A 19,258-nucleotide genomic window follows, 5' to 3' on the forward strand; every position below is an offset into this window, starting at 1 on the left:
CTAGCTTTGTCCGGGTGCATTTCCTTGACTGCTATAGTGAACTCAGCAAAAGAAAGGTCTGCCCCCAGCAACTGATTATGAGCTTCAGTTACAACAGGATTAAGATCCCCATTCTGCTCTATCGAACTAACTGAATCGCCGTGAAATATGTCCACAAAATAGTTCTTAACTATGTTACACATAGCGTCACCATCCTGAACTCGATTCCCCTCATCATCTAACAGATACGGAATATGATTTGTCTTCCTCCGAGTAGACGCGGACGCATGAAAAAACTTAGTATTAGCATCTCCCTTTGTAAGCCAAAAAACCTTGGCCCTTTGCTTCCAATACAACTCTTCGTGCAAAAGAAGTTCGTTCAACTTGTCTTTTTCCTGAAAATAAAGTTTAACTCCATCACTATCAACACGATTAACTAAAGAAGATAGCAACTCCTTTTGTTTCTTGACTTTATCTCGGAACTTGTGGAAAAAATTCCTGCCCCAGCGCGCCATAAAATTAGAAACAGAGATGAGCTTCGGGAGAATATGCGAAGGAGGCAGAGCAAGCCAAAAATCTGTGGTTTCTTTGCGAAAGTTTGGCTCTTGCAACCACGTATTTTCAAAACGAAAGCGAAATTGCTTCCGAGAAAAAGCCACGCTAATTAAATCAAGCGAGAGCGGGTCATGATCAGAAACAGGAGCGTGAATGACAGAAAGCTTACATAACGGAAACATGTGAAGCCATTCCCTCGTAGCAAAACTCCTATCCAGTCTCTCTTTCACCCAATCAGCAGTACCACGTGATTTCTCCCAAGTGAATTTGCCACCCTGTAAATCAATTTCAGACAAGAGAGAATCATCAACAGCCTCTTGAAAACCAGCCATGAGAGAACGAGCATAAGGAACACCACCCCACTTGTCCTCGGGAGCTAACAGATTGTTAAAGTCACCAATAACCATCCAAGGTAACTGAGTTAACTCAGCTAATCTACGAAGAAGGTCCCACGAGTTCTTCCTATTCTGACTCTCTGGAAAGCCATAAAAACAAGATAGCGACCAAGCAGCAATCCCATTATTGAAAAAGTTGACATTGACATGGTTTCGAGAATAACTCGTAACCTCACATTTAACATTATTCCTCCAAAAAATAGCTAAACCACCACTACGACCAACTCTATCTACAGAAAAACACTGAGCAAAGCCAAGCTTAATACGCATCTCCTCAACTTTATTAGAAAAAGCAATAGTCTCACATAAAAATAAGAAATCAGGTTTGTGAACTCTAACAAGATCACCAAGAGCACGAACTGTCCAAAGGGAACCCAACCCTCGACAGTTCCAGCTTAAGATTTTCATTGCGGATGGCTAGCTTGCACCGCAAGCTTAGCCAAATCAGAAGTGGAAGAAGTTGAGCAATCAATTCTAGAAAGACCAACTTCAGAAAAAAGCACACGGGTGTCACCTTCAATTTCCATACCCACTCTATCATCTGGGCCTCTTCTTCTTTTGTTTCCCTCCTCCACATTGAGCCCAGTCAATTCCTCCTCAGTAGGCCCAATAGGATTTTTAAATTTTGCCCCCAACAACTCATTTTTATTATTAGAATTAAATCCCTGATTTCCAGCTTTATGGGATAATGGATCACTAACTACTCTCCCATGCACATCTGTTGGAACTAATTGTGAATTTAAATCTCCCGAAAATTGCTGAAAGCCGTTTGAATCTCCGTGAATCCTGTCCCAATCACCATCCCTATCATCACGGAGAAATCTGCTCCGTTCTTGCCCCGCCGCCCTCCGTGCCGGAGCTCTGAGCCACGCTCCCCATTCTCTACCTCCCTCTCGAATACTCAGCTGCATATTCTTCGCACAGAATCGTTCAGTATGCGTTACTAAACCACAGATAAAGCAGAAATCCCCCAGCCTTTCATACCTACACTGAACAATGCTCTCTGAACCATTGCGTTTGCATATCTTTTTCTTGCGTCTCAATGGCTGTCGCACATCAATATTGATCCTTATACGCATAAAGTCACGCCATATGCTCGTATTGTTATTAGGATCATAAGCTAGGAACGACCCAAAGAAATCACCAAGCTGCTTTCCGGCTGCTTCTGTCATAAGCCCTGATGGAACTCCTACTAGTTGAATCCAAAATTGCAAATTGACTAGTGGAACCTCTAAGGGATCTTCACCATTTCCAATCTTACTAAGGACAAGCATAGCACCATCAAAAGTCCACGGACCCCCATTCAGAACCCATTCTAAATCATCCAAATGATAGAATTGAAATAAGAAGATGCCTGGTTTCAAATCTTTGATATTTATCCCTCGTGTTGGACGCCATACATCAGCCAATTTCGATTTCATTGCCCTCACATTCAAGTTCTTTTCTGTTAGAAACCTTCCCACAAGACATGTTTCGAACTTATTAGAGATATCCTCCGCTTCCTCATCAAACACAAGCTCTGTATTCTCCTCATCCTCGATCCCCATATCAGCCATCCTGTCGTTAATATCGTCAACTCTAGCCATCACAAAGCTCTCACACTCTTACTACGAAGAAGGAGAGAAAAACAAAGACTCTCACTGCATAGGAGAGAAAAACTTATAAACACATAAACTTAAATGGTGTTTTTCGCTACAGCATTCTTAATATGCTACCACAAAACTTGAAAGAACTGTCGCAAGTAGACAACTTTTTTCAGGGAAACAAAGTGCATGTTAATTTTATTCAAGCAAGAAAGCACATTTAAATTTATTTATATACATGTTCTGTAATTTGTCTCACATGTTATGTATTTTATTTATATACATATTCTGTAATTTGTCTCACATGTTCTGTTTTTTATTTATATACATGTTCTGTATTTTATTTATATACTAGTTCTGTAATTTGTTTCATGTGTTCTGTATTTTATTTATATACCTGTTCTATAATTTATTTATATACATGTTCTGTAATTTATATACATGTTCTGTATTTTATTCTGTACATTCTATACTTGTGTTATGGAGTTAATATCATCAAAATATAATATAAGAAAATACTGAACATACAAATATTTAGAAAAGAATATGCCATTACAAATTATATATAATATAAATTAAGAAGAAAATTATAAACAATAAAAAATAAAGAGCAAGAAAAAAATAGTACATAAAAAAGATATTTTCATAATATACTGAGCAATAAATATATTAAAAACAAATCATATTTAAAATTAAAAAAAATAAGGGATATCCAAATATTGTGTGATAATTATAAGATATACAAATATAAACAAGTCAAATAAAAAAATGAAAATGCAAAAGTTACAAAATAGAAAACATATGTACAGTTTTTTCAAATTAGAATATATACAATTGAACAAAAAATGTAGTGTTAAATAAGGAAATAATATATAACTTAATTTTAATGTTCTGTATTATTGTGTGATCTATCAATTTTGTGTTTTTATATGTTGATTTTTATAATTTTGCATAAGTTCTGTAATTTATTTATTATATAAATTAGGTTTTTTGTTGTATTCTTTTTTAGCACAGTATTATACAAATTCTGTATCATTTTTGCAGTTATGAGACACTAGAGTAATTAGGTTAGACGTGGGTAACTGTCGGATGGAACGTGACACAACACACATCCTCTGCTTCGCGTACCAACATTAGTGATCTCTAATGGTTAAGATTAAAAGACTTAGTTACTAGTTACACGGGTTACCACCGAGAAGCCCCCTATATATATATATATATATATATATATATATATATATATATATATATAGGGGCCTTCTCTATGAGGAACCACTAATCTAGTAACTTAGGAACTATAAGTACTGTACGTTCTGTAATTGTTGTTTTTGTCGTCAAATTGTTATATCCTTTTTTATTTATATAATTTCTTTATGAGATGTATTTTCTTGTCTATATTGAATTTAATATTTTCTTCACATGTTCTGTATTTTCTTTGTAATATAATTTAATTATTTGTTGTATGTTTTTTAATCACATTGTTATCCTTTTTTTATATAACATTTTTTATGTTCTGTATTTTCTTGTCTATATTAAATTTTATTCTTTTTCCACATGTTCTGTAGTTTATTTGTTATGTAATTTAATTTTTTGTTGCATGTTTTTTTTGTGTTGTACCTTTTTTTCCATAAAATTTTTTATGTTCTGTATTTTGTTGTCTATATTGAATTTATTTTTTCTCCACATGTTCTGTAGTTTATTTATTATATTATTTACTTTTTTTGTTATATGTTATATATTGTCACATTGTTGTACCTATTTTATTATAACATTTTCTATGTTCTGTACTTTTTGTCTATATTGAATTTTATATTTTCTCCACATGTTCTGTAGTTTTGGTTATATAATATAATTTTTTTATTATATATATATTTTTCTCACGATGTTGTATCTTTTTTTTCTTTATAACATTTTTTATGTTCTGCATTTTCTTGTCTATTTTGGATTTTATATTTTCTCCGCATGTTTTGTAGTTTATTTATTATATAGTTTATTTTTTATTGTATATTCTTTTTCTTAAAAAAAATTTATGCCTTATATTTTCTTAAATATGAAAAAATAAATAATATTATAATATAAAATATAAAATCAAAAAAAGAAGACTATATGTGCCAACACATGTGATCAGGTGTCTGAGCAGTTTACACCCACGCCACTAGGTTTGTCTAAGCAGTTAACTAGGATTCAACACATGCAGATGCACATGATGTACGGCTGAGATAAAAAGTTACTAAGTTACCCGTACAACTGAGTTCCTCGTATATATATATATTAATTTATATATCTACAACAGCATTTTTTTTACGAGCACTTTTTCTGACAACACAGCAAATTTTAATAGCACTTACAAACAGACTCTTAGAGTAAACATTATACTATTCCTTCTAATTTTTTTTAATTTGACGTTTTGATTTTTGACACGCATTTTTAAGTGTTTTGAATGGATAGCTTAAAATATTATTTTTTTAAAAAAAAAAATTTTCTAAACAAAAATATATAATCAGAATTTCATTTCACAAAAGAAAACGAACAAAAATTATAATTTTTACAATACAGTCAACCCACCTAAAGATATGTGTGAAAAAGTGAAAAGTCAAGACGTTAAATAAAAAAATAGGACATACGTCTCTTATAATGCTTAACAAAAATTTATGGATAGTAATAGAGAAAATGAAATATATACTATAAAAGCTTTGTGGATATAAATAATGATGTGAAATAAAATACTCCCTCCGTCCCCCTGAATAGTATACATTGGGGGACGGGGACGCGGCACGGACTTTAATGCTCCCGTAAAATGTAGTTGTGTAATTTATATTTAAAATTTTCTTTTTCTGAATTAAAGTTTGGATGTTATATTTTTATTCTGAAAAAAAAAATCTCAAAAATAAGTTACCGAATTATATTTTATAAGAGCATTGAAATGCGTGTCGAGCAGTTGAAAAGAAACGTATACAATTAAATGGGACAGAGGGAGTAGTTTTTACCATCTTTTATATATAAAACGATAATTTCTTTTTCAAAGTCCCTGGAACCGGAATTTCTTCTTTTGAGTTCAGAGAGGGCTTTAACCCTCCCTCAAAGAAAAACCTCATATATCACAAATAATTTTTAAAATACAAAAACCAAGAGAAATGACTTTAAATATCATTTAATATTTTGATTTCTGAAAAAGTTACTAAATTGTATTGTGTTTAGATCTGAGAAAACATAATACGATCTGGTGTTCTAAGAATAAAACACTAAATGAAATAGTGTTGAGGATTTCAAAACATTAAATCACGTAATGTTAAGATGAAAATGAATGGTTTCAAAACAAATGAAAATGAATGGTTTCAAAACGCTAGATTGTGTAACGTTAAGAAGGAAATGACAATAAACACTCACGGTCTGGCAATTTGGATCGCAAAATGGAATGTCTCGGACCATCTTCTCCTGTCGTAATATTTCAGATATAGCAGTTAGGCCACCACCTTTTAATAGGTCATCCCATCATAATCCTAGGACCTTGAAAGTTTCTTGAACTATACTAGTAATGCTTAATTTGTAGCAGCTTTCATTATAAAATCCTGCAAAACTCACCACCAATTTCAATATTTCCGGTGATTTGATCTAATAAGAATAAACACCAAAATATGGGGAAAATGCGATACAAATTAAACTGTCAAATCTATATTCTTTTCGGCAGGAAAACATTTATATCATATACATTTCAGACAATTGTATCTGGATAAAATTGCCACTCCCCAGCTGGTATAATCTATACCTTCCAATCCTATACAAATGATCAGCTGCTAGAACTACTTCTCAGATATATAACTAACCCCATACTCTATCACACAATACACCTTTCCCCACGAGGATCGCAATGATTATCTGACTCCTCAGAACCTCTCTACAGAATAGGCGTCAGCAGTGTAGATCTTGATGCTGTTGCTGCACCATACACTGCTAATTCTCGCCCATTACAAAATCCAATGAAACACATGTTAAATGACAAAATTCTCCTAAAATAATTCCGAATTAGACATTGAATAGGTACTGCAAGTCCTCTACTGTAAGACGAGTTTGACGACTACCGGTCTCATCCTCTCCAAATGCAGATGCAACCATCTCTCTTTTCTTTTGCTGCAACAGTCAACACCCCAAAAACATTCATGAACATTTGGCACTCGCAAATGAACAAAGAAAAAACAAAGTAAAATCATGAACCTATACACAATCAGTTGTTCAATAAGCAAATAAATCAAAGCAATAGAACAGCATGACAAATACTGATAAATCTACAGTCAACCCCTGAAGTGAACACCCTAAAACCATAAAAGTTATATGTTTGGAGGTGTTTTGGAAAAAAATCAATTATTTTCTAAATTTGAAAAGGATTATATACTGTAATTCCCCAAATGAAACTATAAGTACCAGACTTTGTAGTTACTCCCAGGGTTAGGGCAAGCCAAATTCTCCAGGTCTATCCTGAGTCCTGACACCTGATTCGTAAGCCACACTAATTTAATGCTGAACTCTTTTGTCCAAGTACCTTTGCTAAAGCTATAACAAATTTATTATAGTCCTGCTCTAAAGCTATCTAATCCTGGTACTCACTCTACACGCTTCCAAAACTCAGCCCTTCTCTTAAAAGACATATAACCCATTCGCAGAAACTTGGAGATGCTCTAGGTATCAACCATATTCTATCCTATATTTTGTGCGCAAAAAATACTCTTTCCGCTTCAAATAGTAGTCGCTTGACTTTTTTGCAAGCGATCTAAGGAGTTTTGACAACCTAATTAGAATTACTTTTAAAAAAATTATAGCAGTGAATAAAAAATATTTAATAATATTATAATTTACAAATGGAAAAATTAAAATATAAATTCCAGCTATGTGGTCAAGCCTCCTTGCAGTGTCAAAAAGTCAAGCGACTATTAAAATGAAACAAAGGGAGTAACTGAAGAAAAGAAATGAATTTATGTTTAAAATCCACTGTACCAAACAACTAATGTATCTAATGAACTTGAAAGACATTTTTGTAGGGAAAAAAAACAATTTAATATTTTATGTGCGACTAATAGCCCCCACACCTATGTGCAAGCCACTATGTGTAAGCATCTAAAAAGGTAGTTTGACTGTTTAACTTTTAGAAACTTACCACTTGAACACTTGATGACCTTATCTATTAGTTTCACGTGGTTATCAGGGTGCTATTGAATGTGCCCAATCAAACTCCCAACAAAGAGGAATACACATGAGACAATACAGGTCCAAGTCCAGAAACAAAATAACATAACATAACAATTGTTAAACTGATACGAAATATGAACCTAGTACAAAAACAAAGAAATTCATATAAGGCAGCTAAAACGGAAGTATTTTACCAGGAAAACGCATGGGGATATTATTTTTAAAATACTGAAGCTTAATAGTTTATCGGACCTAAGCAGAATACCAACTGAAATGATAAAGAAAATGTGTAAACATATATTAGGTCAAAATATAAGACGAGGAAAGATATAGACTAAATAAATCAAACAATGGTGAGTTAAATAACATTGTCTAAAGGCACATTGTCACATTGAGGAGAAAATTCAGGTGAACCAGAATCACAGAAAGACGAAAAAAGCACCTGGAGAGCTAAAATCCGGTCCTCTACGGTATCTTTAACAGTTAAGCGCAATACGGAAACTGGACGAGTCTGACCAATCCGATGAGCTCGGTCAACTGCCTGATCCTCAGTGGTAGGATTCCACCAAAGGTCCAGGAGAAGCACATGACAGGCTGCAACCATGTTCAACCCAAGACTCGCAGCTTTCAAAGACATAATTATAACAGTCACCTATAAAAAAATTAAGACAGTACATATCAGGAATACAAGAAAACTTAAGCAGACAACAAAAAATATTCAAAGTAGCATGCGAAACTCCAGGAATATCCTTTCAAAATGAAAATGCAGAAAATATACAAAGTTCTTGAAGAAAGGGAGATGAAAAACAAGATCTCAAGACAATTTATAATCTGCAAGTACCAAGCAATTCTAAGGATTCCATGTTACCATGACCAATGGACAACAAATGTTTATTCTTAATGATTACTTGCAAATCTCAAGCCGGCTTAAACTACTAAATATATGATTAGCAGGTGTCATAATTCTTAAGAGTCTGAATATGCAGTACTAGCCATGGCCCATAGGGTGCAACCCAGGCCCAAATTTTAAATAATTATGTGATGCAATTAAAGGAGATACCAAAAAATGGATAACAAGAAACACACACAAAGAAAAACTGCATTCTGACTGCATTTTTCAATTTAGTCCTAACCTCTGGTTGAGTGTTAAAATCTTTCACGGCCTTATCTCGGGCTATTACTGACATTGTTCCATCAAGCCTCCTATAATTGATAGAAGAGTCTTTAAGGCAAGCTTCAAGCAGATCAAGCATCCTCGTCCACTGAGAAAACACAATTGCTTTCTCTCCCACTGCTGGAACCAAACTACTTGAACCACTATCCAAATCCACATTTCTGTTATTATGAACATCACTCCGTAGCCCTGCCGAAATATTTTTTGACAGATCTTCTGGACATTGTGCACCACCATCGATAGTTGCCGAAGAACTATCTATATGCATTAAGGATCGAGGTTTGGACAGAGATTGAAGAACTTCAATAGCAGCTTTAATTTTGGATGAATCAAATGGGCCACTTTCTGGACAAGGTTGATGTGTCTCAGTTGGCAGTGAATCAAAATAGTCAGTGACATTTCCCACGTCTTCAGCAAAAGATGCCTTGAGCGTCACTTTGGAAAAGACTGATGATACACTGAGGCGAACCTTGCAATTTCTTGTAGGACAATGATTGTCATCACCTGACAAGTGTTCACATATGCATTGATTGCAAAATACATGTTTACAGCTTGTAACAACAGCATCTTCAGGTGGATCCTAATAGAATATAAGATATCCATTAGCCCTTGAGCAGAAAACCCAACACTATGCAGAAAAGGAAAGCAGTAGACCACTATTATAAGACTGTGATTGCAGAATGGAAGAGAAGGGGATAAACCAGTACCTTCTTAGCTTACCAGCACATTGCAAGCACAATCATAACACACAACATAAACCTAAACAATTTTCTGTTTCTACCTCATTTCACCACAGCAATCTACACATTTTAAATTCATGAAACCTCTAACTAGTACATCATGGATGTTTGCAATCTACACATTTTATAGGGATAGGATCAAATAAAAACTTTTTTAAGTTACAAACTTACAAACTTTTTTTTTGAATTTTTTTAATTCTCCCATCGTGTTAATCCTTAGTTATAGAAAGTATCCATGTTGAAAATTCTTGAAAAAACATCATAATTTTTAAAAATAACGCATAAATAAATCGTGCATTCAACACATTTGTAACTGGGGTTCAACAGCGGGTGTAGAACACTAATTATCATTGTGTTGAATATATCAATAAAGATGCTTAAACAGTTAAACAATACCACTGGGGTTTGGGTAGGGTCTAGAAACATATATGTTAGTTATATAATACGTTTAACTTAGTTCTTACATTGAAAAATTATTTTATGTACTTCTTTAACACAAATTTAATCGATGTTCAACAAAAAATGTTGAACTCAAATTATATATGCGTTGAACGCATAAAGTTTGCAAGTTTGAAAGTTTGTACCATAACCCACCCCTTTATATAATATATATATATATATATATATATATATATATATATATAGGCATTTGTTCAAATACAAACCACACTTAGCATAAAAACCTAAAAACTAGTTTCAAAATTATCAAATATCTCCTCAAACTTTTAAAAACTAACAATATATCCCCCCAGTTTTGCCATCAACGTTCCAAAACTTACACTTTCTGCCACGTCAGCGCTGGGGTCCACATCACCCTGCCACGTCAGCACGGGGGGCCAGGCTGCCACACCAGCAAGTGCTGATGTGGCATGGCACTGCCACATCAGCGGTGCCCCCTGCCACGTCAGCGTGGGTCCACCCAGGAAATTAAAAAAAAATGGAGTACGGTTAGCAATTATGGAGTGCTCATAGCAAAAATGGGAGTGGACTCAGTAGTTTTTAGGCTAACTTGGTTTGTAGTGGAATAAGCCTACATATATATATATATATATATAGGCAAGTGATCAAATAGAAACCAATTTTATTCTGGAAACTAGAAACCATTCCTTAAATCACTGTTTATAACCACATATATCACTAGTTTCTATGTTGTTAATTACTATTTTATACAGTATATTCATCAGTTTTTATTTTTAATAATTGAGAATATGTACTTGTAATTTGACATTCGTGGTCGATCATTGATGATCAATTATAGCTGTAGAAGGTCTATGATGGTAGCAAATGACGGGATGAGGTGTGTGGTGATGGTTGATAGTCAATACTAGTAGTAAGTTATGATGACAAACGGTGATAGGCAAATCATGGTTGTAAGTGAAGGCGGCAGTAGTGGAAGGGGTTGATAATGATGTCGGGAGTTTCATCAATGTAGTATGATTGGATATGATGATGATATACATTGTTTATATGTGTATTTATATATCTATATTTGTCATATTTTGCATATATAAATTAGTGATTTCTAATATACAAATGTGTGATTTATGTAGTTAAGGACAGTGATGAAAAACTGGTCAGTGACTGGTTTCTAGTTTCTAGGCTAATTTAGTTTCTAGTGGAGTAAACCCCTATATATATATATATATAACCAATTTCATTTTAGTTATTTCTTGACATGTTTTGAAAGTGTCCTCTATAACTGTATGCTATCATTGGGACCCAGTAGTCCAAGTTTGCAACATCCTTTCAGGCTTTCATTCTCCGCGAGAGTGGCAAAAGTCACACCACAAATAAAAGGCAATAGTTTTTCTTCACTTTCTCAACAGATTATTCAGGCAACAGACAACTCAAAGCACGACCAAATTAAAATAATGAAAGAAGCCATACTGGTCGCATAAATCAACATCAAAAGATTAAAACATTACAAATGTCTCTAGATTAAAAAAAATGTTTGTATTTTCTTTTTATTGTATCAGATCAAACAAACTAAAATGCAAAGCTTAATAAAAAAAAAGGGAACAAATTGATAGATATCAAGGGGGGCTAAGATACTACATACATTGCATATGCCGCAAATTGCTAAAGAGGCTTCCAAACAGTTTAAAAGAGAAGTTCGCCTCTCCAGAGATAATTTCTTCGCCACCTCAACAGAAGAAAACCAAGCAGAACTAGAACCACACCCTCTTACAAGAAGAGGGTGGTCACAAGCTTGCCGAAGGCGCAGAAGCATCAACAATATATTAACATAATTTTGTTTAACAGTTCCAGCAGCTTCATATTCCTGAAACAAAGAGATATTAACCAATTGTAGCAAAAAAAAGAAGCAGAACCGCCATATGAGTTTTACCATCTGCACAATGTAATAAGAATATATACCATATACTAATAAAAATGAAGAGACATACAGCAAACTGAGCTCGTGATTCAGCCTCCAGTGTGGTATAGAAATCCCTCTCTTCCATAGTAAAATCCACTTTTTTCAGCTCTATGGTTTTGGGAGGAAGATTTATTATTGGCTCTCCATCGAGGAAAGTTCCTGTGTACAGCATTAACTAATCAAATATAGAAATGGGTCCTTGAAGCATGTACGTTTTCAACAAAAAAGTATTAAAAGCAATTAAACTAATACAGGACAGATACGAGGGTTCACAGAGGCACAAATGCCTTTCCGGAGCCTCGCACCTCATCAAAGTAAAACATGTACAGAAAAATAGGAAGTGGACAAATAATACTTTCAGATATAAAACTACTTGAAGAACCAAGTTAGCAACTATTGGAAGAAATAACAGTATTATATTTATAGCAAGGATATACACACATATGTTTGTTGGACACACCTTTTGTGCGACGTAGCATTATTGTCTTCAAGACAGCTTGTAACTTTCTGTACCCATCAGCTGGACTCTTCTGAATAGGGACCTTTATCTTCGAGCAAAAGTATTTGAATACAGCATATGGGTCATACTTTAGAAATCTGAAGTAGCTATACAGATCATCAATCGAATTCTGGATTGGGGTACCAGATAAACACCACCTACGTTTAGCACGAAGGCCCCAACAAGCTCTAGCAACTTGTGTTTTGTAGTTCTTGATGCTTTGGGCCTCATCCAATACAATCCTAAACCACCTAACTTGGCCAAGAGGGCCAGCAACAGGTTCAAATTCACTATCACCCTTCTTAGACTTCAAAGATCTTTCACTTGGAGGATATTTTCTTTTCTTAGTCGACGGATGTCCCACTGGTTGGAGGTGACTTCTCCTTCCTATCTCTTCTTCGTCTTTATCATTAAGTGGCTGCTTTGGCACCTCCATACTAACAATTGCATATGTAGTCAGAACAATATCATATTTGGCCAGCTCTAAAGAATCCTTTGTTCTGTTTCCCCCATGATATGTTAGCACTGAGAGATTAGCTTCCCTACTTACTTTTTGGTGCAATTCTTCAGACCATTGTCGAAGAACACTTGTTGGACAGACAATCAATGTTCCAGCAGCTGGTCTAACCTTATGCTGCACAGATGTGTCTTCAATTATACTTAAAGTCCCACTCACCCTATCCTGAGAAGAAACATTGCCTTGATTTGCTGAGCTAAGGTTAGAAATGCCATCATCATCGTCATCTAAATTTATCATATCCATCTTTTGTTTATTAGTTGAGATTTTTGAAGATGGAGATCTTTCCTTGAGTATAAGTGCGATGGTTGATATTGTCTTGCCCAACCCCTGCCACAGTAAATTTCTTAGAAACAGACATGAAGAGCTAGACCATTGCAAGACTAAGAAAACTCCTCTGGTTCTCGTTATGTGGACTTCTTATGTAGCCGGCTATACAAAATTTGTTGTTCATAGCTATTCGACAAATAATTACATGTGTACCATATACAACAAGATACGTCACATTCTGTTATTCTGGCCTAAAATAATGCAAGGAAGGGAAAGAAAATTTGGTCAAAAATATGACAAACTGAAAGAAAACCAACCTGATCGTCAGCTAAAATTCCTCCAGAGCAGTGTTCGCTGTTCGTCTCCTTTTGGACCATCCACGATAAAGCAATTCTCTGTCAAAAATATAAATTAATTCCAATTAAGCAAGTCCCACAACCAATTGGAAGAGCCAAAAGGCGATAGAAATAAGAGAGCGAAGTGTCTGATTTACACACCATGCCAAAAAGGTTACACTACACTATCTAGAGAAAAAAAAGAAAAAAAAAAGATACAAAACAGAATTTTTAAGAGATTTACTGAAATACATAAAAGATGCCTGAACCTTTGACCTTTTCTATAAAGGAAATATACGATTTAATCTAAAAACAATTTGACTTAATGCTATGATTTTATTATATTACAGAGACATTCAAAAAACTGGCAAAACCACAGAACAAATTAATATTCAATTAATATGCTTATTCTTAATTCATATATTCAGGAACTTCCATAATCAAATTGCAATTACTCTCCAGGAGGACCTATATAACGATAATGGCAAGACTATGGCATTAGTATATATAACCCATTAAATAATGCCCAACTCTATCCATTAAAAATTTTATCTTGTTGTATACCTTTGGTTCCAATTCGACCATCTTTAAAATGAATATTTACAGTACAATTTTTAGAAGTCAAAATCAAAAGAAACATTTTTATATTTGATCAAGTTGACATGAAAAGGTCAAAACAAACTGAAAAATGGAACGCATACTTCTTGTACCAATACAACAGGTAGATAAACAATAAAAACTTCTAGGGTTTTTTTTTTAATTTTTGTGTAAACAATGTCCATAATTCAGCTCCACAGAAGTTCAAAAATCATGACCTGGAAAAGTTACATTGACCTTCATTTACAGACCTGGTGCTTTAAAAGAGGGACTGCCAGAAGACCATCAGGTGGATTAGCTTCAGAGTTTGGCTGATATATATCCTACAATGTAACCGCAGCAATCAGATATCAACTAAATACAAAGAAACCCATAAATTACTAAACTTGAGTGGAAATGAAGACCGAACAGTTACAACTACCAGTTTTGAGATTCGAAAACATGCAAAGCTCAGACAACAAAACTTATATCTATCGGTATAGCAGCCATCCAATAATTTACAAGTTTTCCGAGTACTACCAGTGTTTAAGCAACTAAAAAGAATACACAGAGTACTACCAATGTTTAAGCAACTAAAAAGAAATCGATATTACCACAGAGAAAAAAAACGTAAATTGTCATGGTATGAAGTTATTTCATATTTATGCTACCACCCATACATCTATGTCAATATATTTATTATAAAAAACTACATGACCATATTCAGCAAGCAAAATTAAGTAGAAAGATAAGCATCTCATAACTTTCAGGTGTTCAAATTATAAATGATAGTGATGGGAAAGTATAAATCAAAATGACACTGGGAGAATATCCATCATTTTAGAGCTTCCATAGTTAAACAAGACTATATCACTGGTCAATACAAGTAAGGAACGAAATCCATTACTGTTTTATTGGTAATAACGTGTTTAAACAGTTAAATTTGCATTTGATAACAAATGATACAATACTTCAACAGACTCATTAAAAAAGACAGCTACCACGCTCCCACAATGAAAAATCAATGTCAGCACTTGGCACAGAAAATACCAGAGCTTACCTGCACTGCAGCACGAAAAATGAGTCTCTCATCTTTTGTCTTAAGCCTCACACCACCTACATCAGTGTGATTGTGGGATTCAACTAATAAAGAGCTCCGTGATGGAATATTTAACTTGACATTCACTATAGGCTGAGGCCGGCGCGCAGGTTCACTCAAATCTTCAAGAATACATATATCGGGATCATCATCAACATGAGATTTCTGCACCCATGAATCACGATGAACTGTTTGTTGGCTACCTTTCGAAGAATAAGAACCCCTGCTACGAGATTGAACCCATTTATTATCCATTTCTTCCTTTGGAGAAACTAACTGTTTACATTGCTCTAGACAAGGTCGTTTCAAGCTATCTAGACAAGGATCATCAGCAATTGGACTAAGAATCATACAACTTTCATCTTTGACAAAAGAATGGTTAGCTTTGCTAGATGCAAAATAAACATCACTTATTTCATCCTTTGCAATCACCTGGCTTTTACGAATAGTGGAAGCCAGCTTGCCAGTAAGGGGTTGTCTTAGATTCTTATCAGTCGACAATCCATCGGCAATCTCAGAAGGTTTTCTTTCAGCCACATAATCCAGATCTACAGTTGTACTATTTGCACTGCCCTGTGTTGCATACCATTCATCCTTCAAGTGAAATGATTGGTTCTTGCAAGACATTTGATCAGCACCAGAAAATTTTCTGCCTGTAGCACCATTCATCGTCACATGATCTTGCAAATTACTAATTTCATCCTTCATGCATATGGATTGCACGTTGCTACATGAATTTGACGTAATCTGAGGCAGAAACTGCGCCGAGTATGTCTTGCCAACTGCATTATCAACTGCATTATCAAATAACATTCTATAATATCTGTAATCTATTCCTTTTATATTTTCTGGTGCAGCTGAGTACGTTCCACCACTAGTTTCCAGAGGAGACTCAAATTTCACTGTATCCTCCGAACAATTAACATTCCTCTGAAGCATCTCAAAGTCATCAATTACATTAGCTACCATCTCAACATTGTTTTCAACGAATTGACCACCAAAATTTTCAGTAGAACACTGTATGGAGGGGACAGAATATGCCCTTCCCGGACCAGTGGAATTCTGATCATAGAATTCCATAGCTATATCTGGTGCTCCTAGGGAATGTGAGCTATTGTCTGCTAAATCACCATATGATCCATAGGTAATATCAGAATTCTCTGTAGACAAGTTGTGAGTCAGACCTGAATCATTGACATAAATCGAATTTAAGCCAAGTCACAGTTATAAAATGCAATTCATATGTACTCCACAACTAGCATTAAATGAAATAAAACATTGAAAAACTTAAACAGGAGATTAAAAAGATAAAGTATGTTTTCAGATTCTACAGCGCTTCGCTAACTCGAAGCGTATCTTTTTTGCTTTATAATCAGATATTTCAACGTCTCAAGTTATAATACATCTCAAGTCTTCCTATATATGAAACACACAAAAAAAAAAAAGCAAATTAGATATTCTGCTATTACTTGCAAATGCAACTCAAAATTTATACCTTCGCTACCATAAGGTGTCACAGATTTCCAGTCAGGAAAACTTCCAGTTAAGGTACACATGGGAGTACCATTTTGTTCATAATAATACTGGTTTTCACCATCAAATATGACAGACTTCCCAGCAGAATTTGAAGAACCTTCTGAGCTTCCAGCTCTAGGATCCGAAACTTCTGAGTTAAATGAAAAGGAGCATGCATCAGATCCTAATCCGTCAATCCCATGTGATGGTAGCTCGTCCAATTTGGGCAATTCTGTTTACCAGTCCGATAAAGTATGGTTAAAAGAGGAAAGGATGTCAGAGTTTACAAGTTATCCTCTCAGAAGAAACCAATTTAACCAACTTTAACCAACAAAACTAAACATCATTTAAAGCAGACTCACCTTGAGACGCAACGTTCACCATTGAATCCTCCGATTTTGTCTGGAAGAAAAATTATATGTAAGTATCCAAGGGTGGAAGGAAAATTAAACAACTGAATGCAAAAGATTAAAGGCTTCTTGGTCTAATCTCCCCCGCTCTTTGTCAAAGGCAAGATAGGTGTGTGAATGTGCCCCAATCGAGAAAAGAAGATATAAATAGATACTCATATCTTCCTCTGATTTTCTCAATATTTTGGTTACTGTTGTCACTATATGTAAGGCATTAGTGGGGACACTTTTTACTTGAAAAACCTTGAACATCTGAACTAAAATGGAGATAAAAGTAAATTACTTATCATGCTTCCAATTCCGATATCATGATTATTGATTTTGGAATGTGTATTGCTCATAAGTTCCTTAGCTTGCTACTTACGCACTAATAATTCAACTAATGAACAGAAGCTGAACAGGTACAGACAGAGTCTCAAGCATGGTAAACAGATAGAACACAACTTATCTTATAGCATTTCCCATAATCATAACCATCTCTCCATTCTTCAAAAAACTCTAATAACATGTTTATTGCATTGCTCATCTCACTTCAAATTTCTTTCTAGATTTGATACACTGTTAAAGATTCCATGTCCCAAACAATTCACATTAATACTCTGTCATAGTACTGGGCCACCACTTCATTAAATTCAAGCGCCTCGACATATTTAACAGAATCCTAAACACAATCCCACGGATCCAAATCATCTTTACCCCACGTCTAATCAGCAAAAACCCACCCACCCACCCCACCATTCTCTTAAAGTTCCTAAAAGTTGTGAAAAATAACACTGTAATTCCATAAATAAAGAAGATACTAATGCACAGATAGAAATTCCCGCAATTCTTCAATAACCTAATAATAACTTCACACCGTTGCTCAACTCACTCTATATTCCATTCTAGATTCCACATCACACACAATTCGCAGCAATCATCATTAGTACCATCACTTAATCAGACACTAAATCAAAATTAATACACAACCACACCTGTACACATAAACTCGCACTCTAACCTAAAATCATAAATAAATTTCCAAAAACAACAATTCCACAAAATCCACAACCAAATCAAAAAAAAAAATCTCCGCATAAAGCAACTAAATTAACCCAACACAGTTCCATGAGGTTCACACATAATCAATCTCACACACACACAAACAATCGCGAAAAAATCGAAAATCAAAAGTACCTGATCATCAATCTCGTCCCAGAGCGAATCAATATCGAAACAAAGCCTATCCGAAGCCTCATCATCGTCTTCAAAACAGAAATCACCCAAGCTATTATTATCCGCCATCAACATCGAAACCCTAGCGGTGAAGAATTCAATTAAATCCACCAAAAAAGCGAAAAAATCGGCAGATCAGAGAAGAATGTCAATGAATACGAAACGATTTGTACGGAATAGTGTGTTTGTATGTATAGGTGTGTGTATCGGTGAGGCGAGATGGAAGAAGAAGGTTGAGAGTAGTTTAAGTGATGCGATGACTTTTATTTGTTCGTCTCTGACAAAACTGAAATAAGGAGACGTGATGAAAGCCACAACGCGGTAATTATATATTATATATTTCATATTTTATATTATATTAATACCAAATCAAACCAAATATACTCATTAACCAAACATGCTCAGTATATCCGGCTTACAACATTGTTTGTCTTCCCCCTTAAGGTAGGGAGGCTGATGTAGAGATGGAATGAGCATTCCTTCCAAAACATGTGGAATAGAATTCTAGTTAAAATAGTAAGAATGGAATGATTGAAGGAATGAAAATTGTATACATTTTCTTTGATCAACACCATTTTTGAATACAAAATTCATTTCATTCTCCTTTCATTCCATTCACTCCAAGTGAACACAACCTTAGTATTTTATATTATTATTTGTTTTTAATGTTAGTAAATCGGTGATGATTAAATTAGTAGTAGTTGTGATTAGTGTGGACGTAAATTTTGGGAGACTTGTTGATTTGTTTCGGTGGAGTCAAGTCTTTGCTTTCTGGAAATTGAATTATTGTATGCGAGCAATTTCATGGTTGTTAAAGGCTAAAAAAAGCATCCTAATT

General features: G+C 34.6%; 1 protein-coding gene across 1 annotated transcript; it reads right to left on the reverse strand.

Annotated features, from left to right (window-relative positions):
• Window positions 1-6,162: 6,162 nt before the first annotated feature.
• Window positions 6,163-18,726, reverse strand: LOC108208975 (helicase-like transcription factor CHR28). Its single transcript, XM_017379627.2, has 12 exons — window positions 18,382-18,726; window positions 17,158-17,197; window positions 16,776-17,027; window positions 15,242-16,464; window positions 14,454-14,525; window positions 13,588-13,665; window positions 12,445-13,330; window positions 12,013-12,143; window positions 11,667-11,888; window positions 8,827-9,447; window positions 8,136-8,345; window positions 6,163-6,640 (listed from the first exon to the last, which is right to left on the reverse strand). The coding sequence occupies exons 1-12, from the start codon at window positions 18,493-18,495 to the stop codon at window positions 6,536-6,538; spliced, it is 3,954 nt and encodes a 1,317-aa protein (XP_017235116.1). The 5' UTR covers window positions 18,496-18,726; the 3' UTR covers window positions 6,163-6,535.
• Window positions 18,727-19,258: the final 532 nt, after the last annotated feature.

Source organism: Daucus carota, chromosome 2 (assembly GCF_001625215.2).
Source record: "Daucus carota subsp. sativus chromosome 2, DH1 v3.0, whole genome shotgun sequence".
Taxonomy (NCBI): domain Eukaryota; kingdom Viridiplantae; phylum Streptophyta; class Magnoliopsida; order Apiales; family Apiaceae; genus Daucus; species Daucus carota.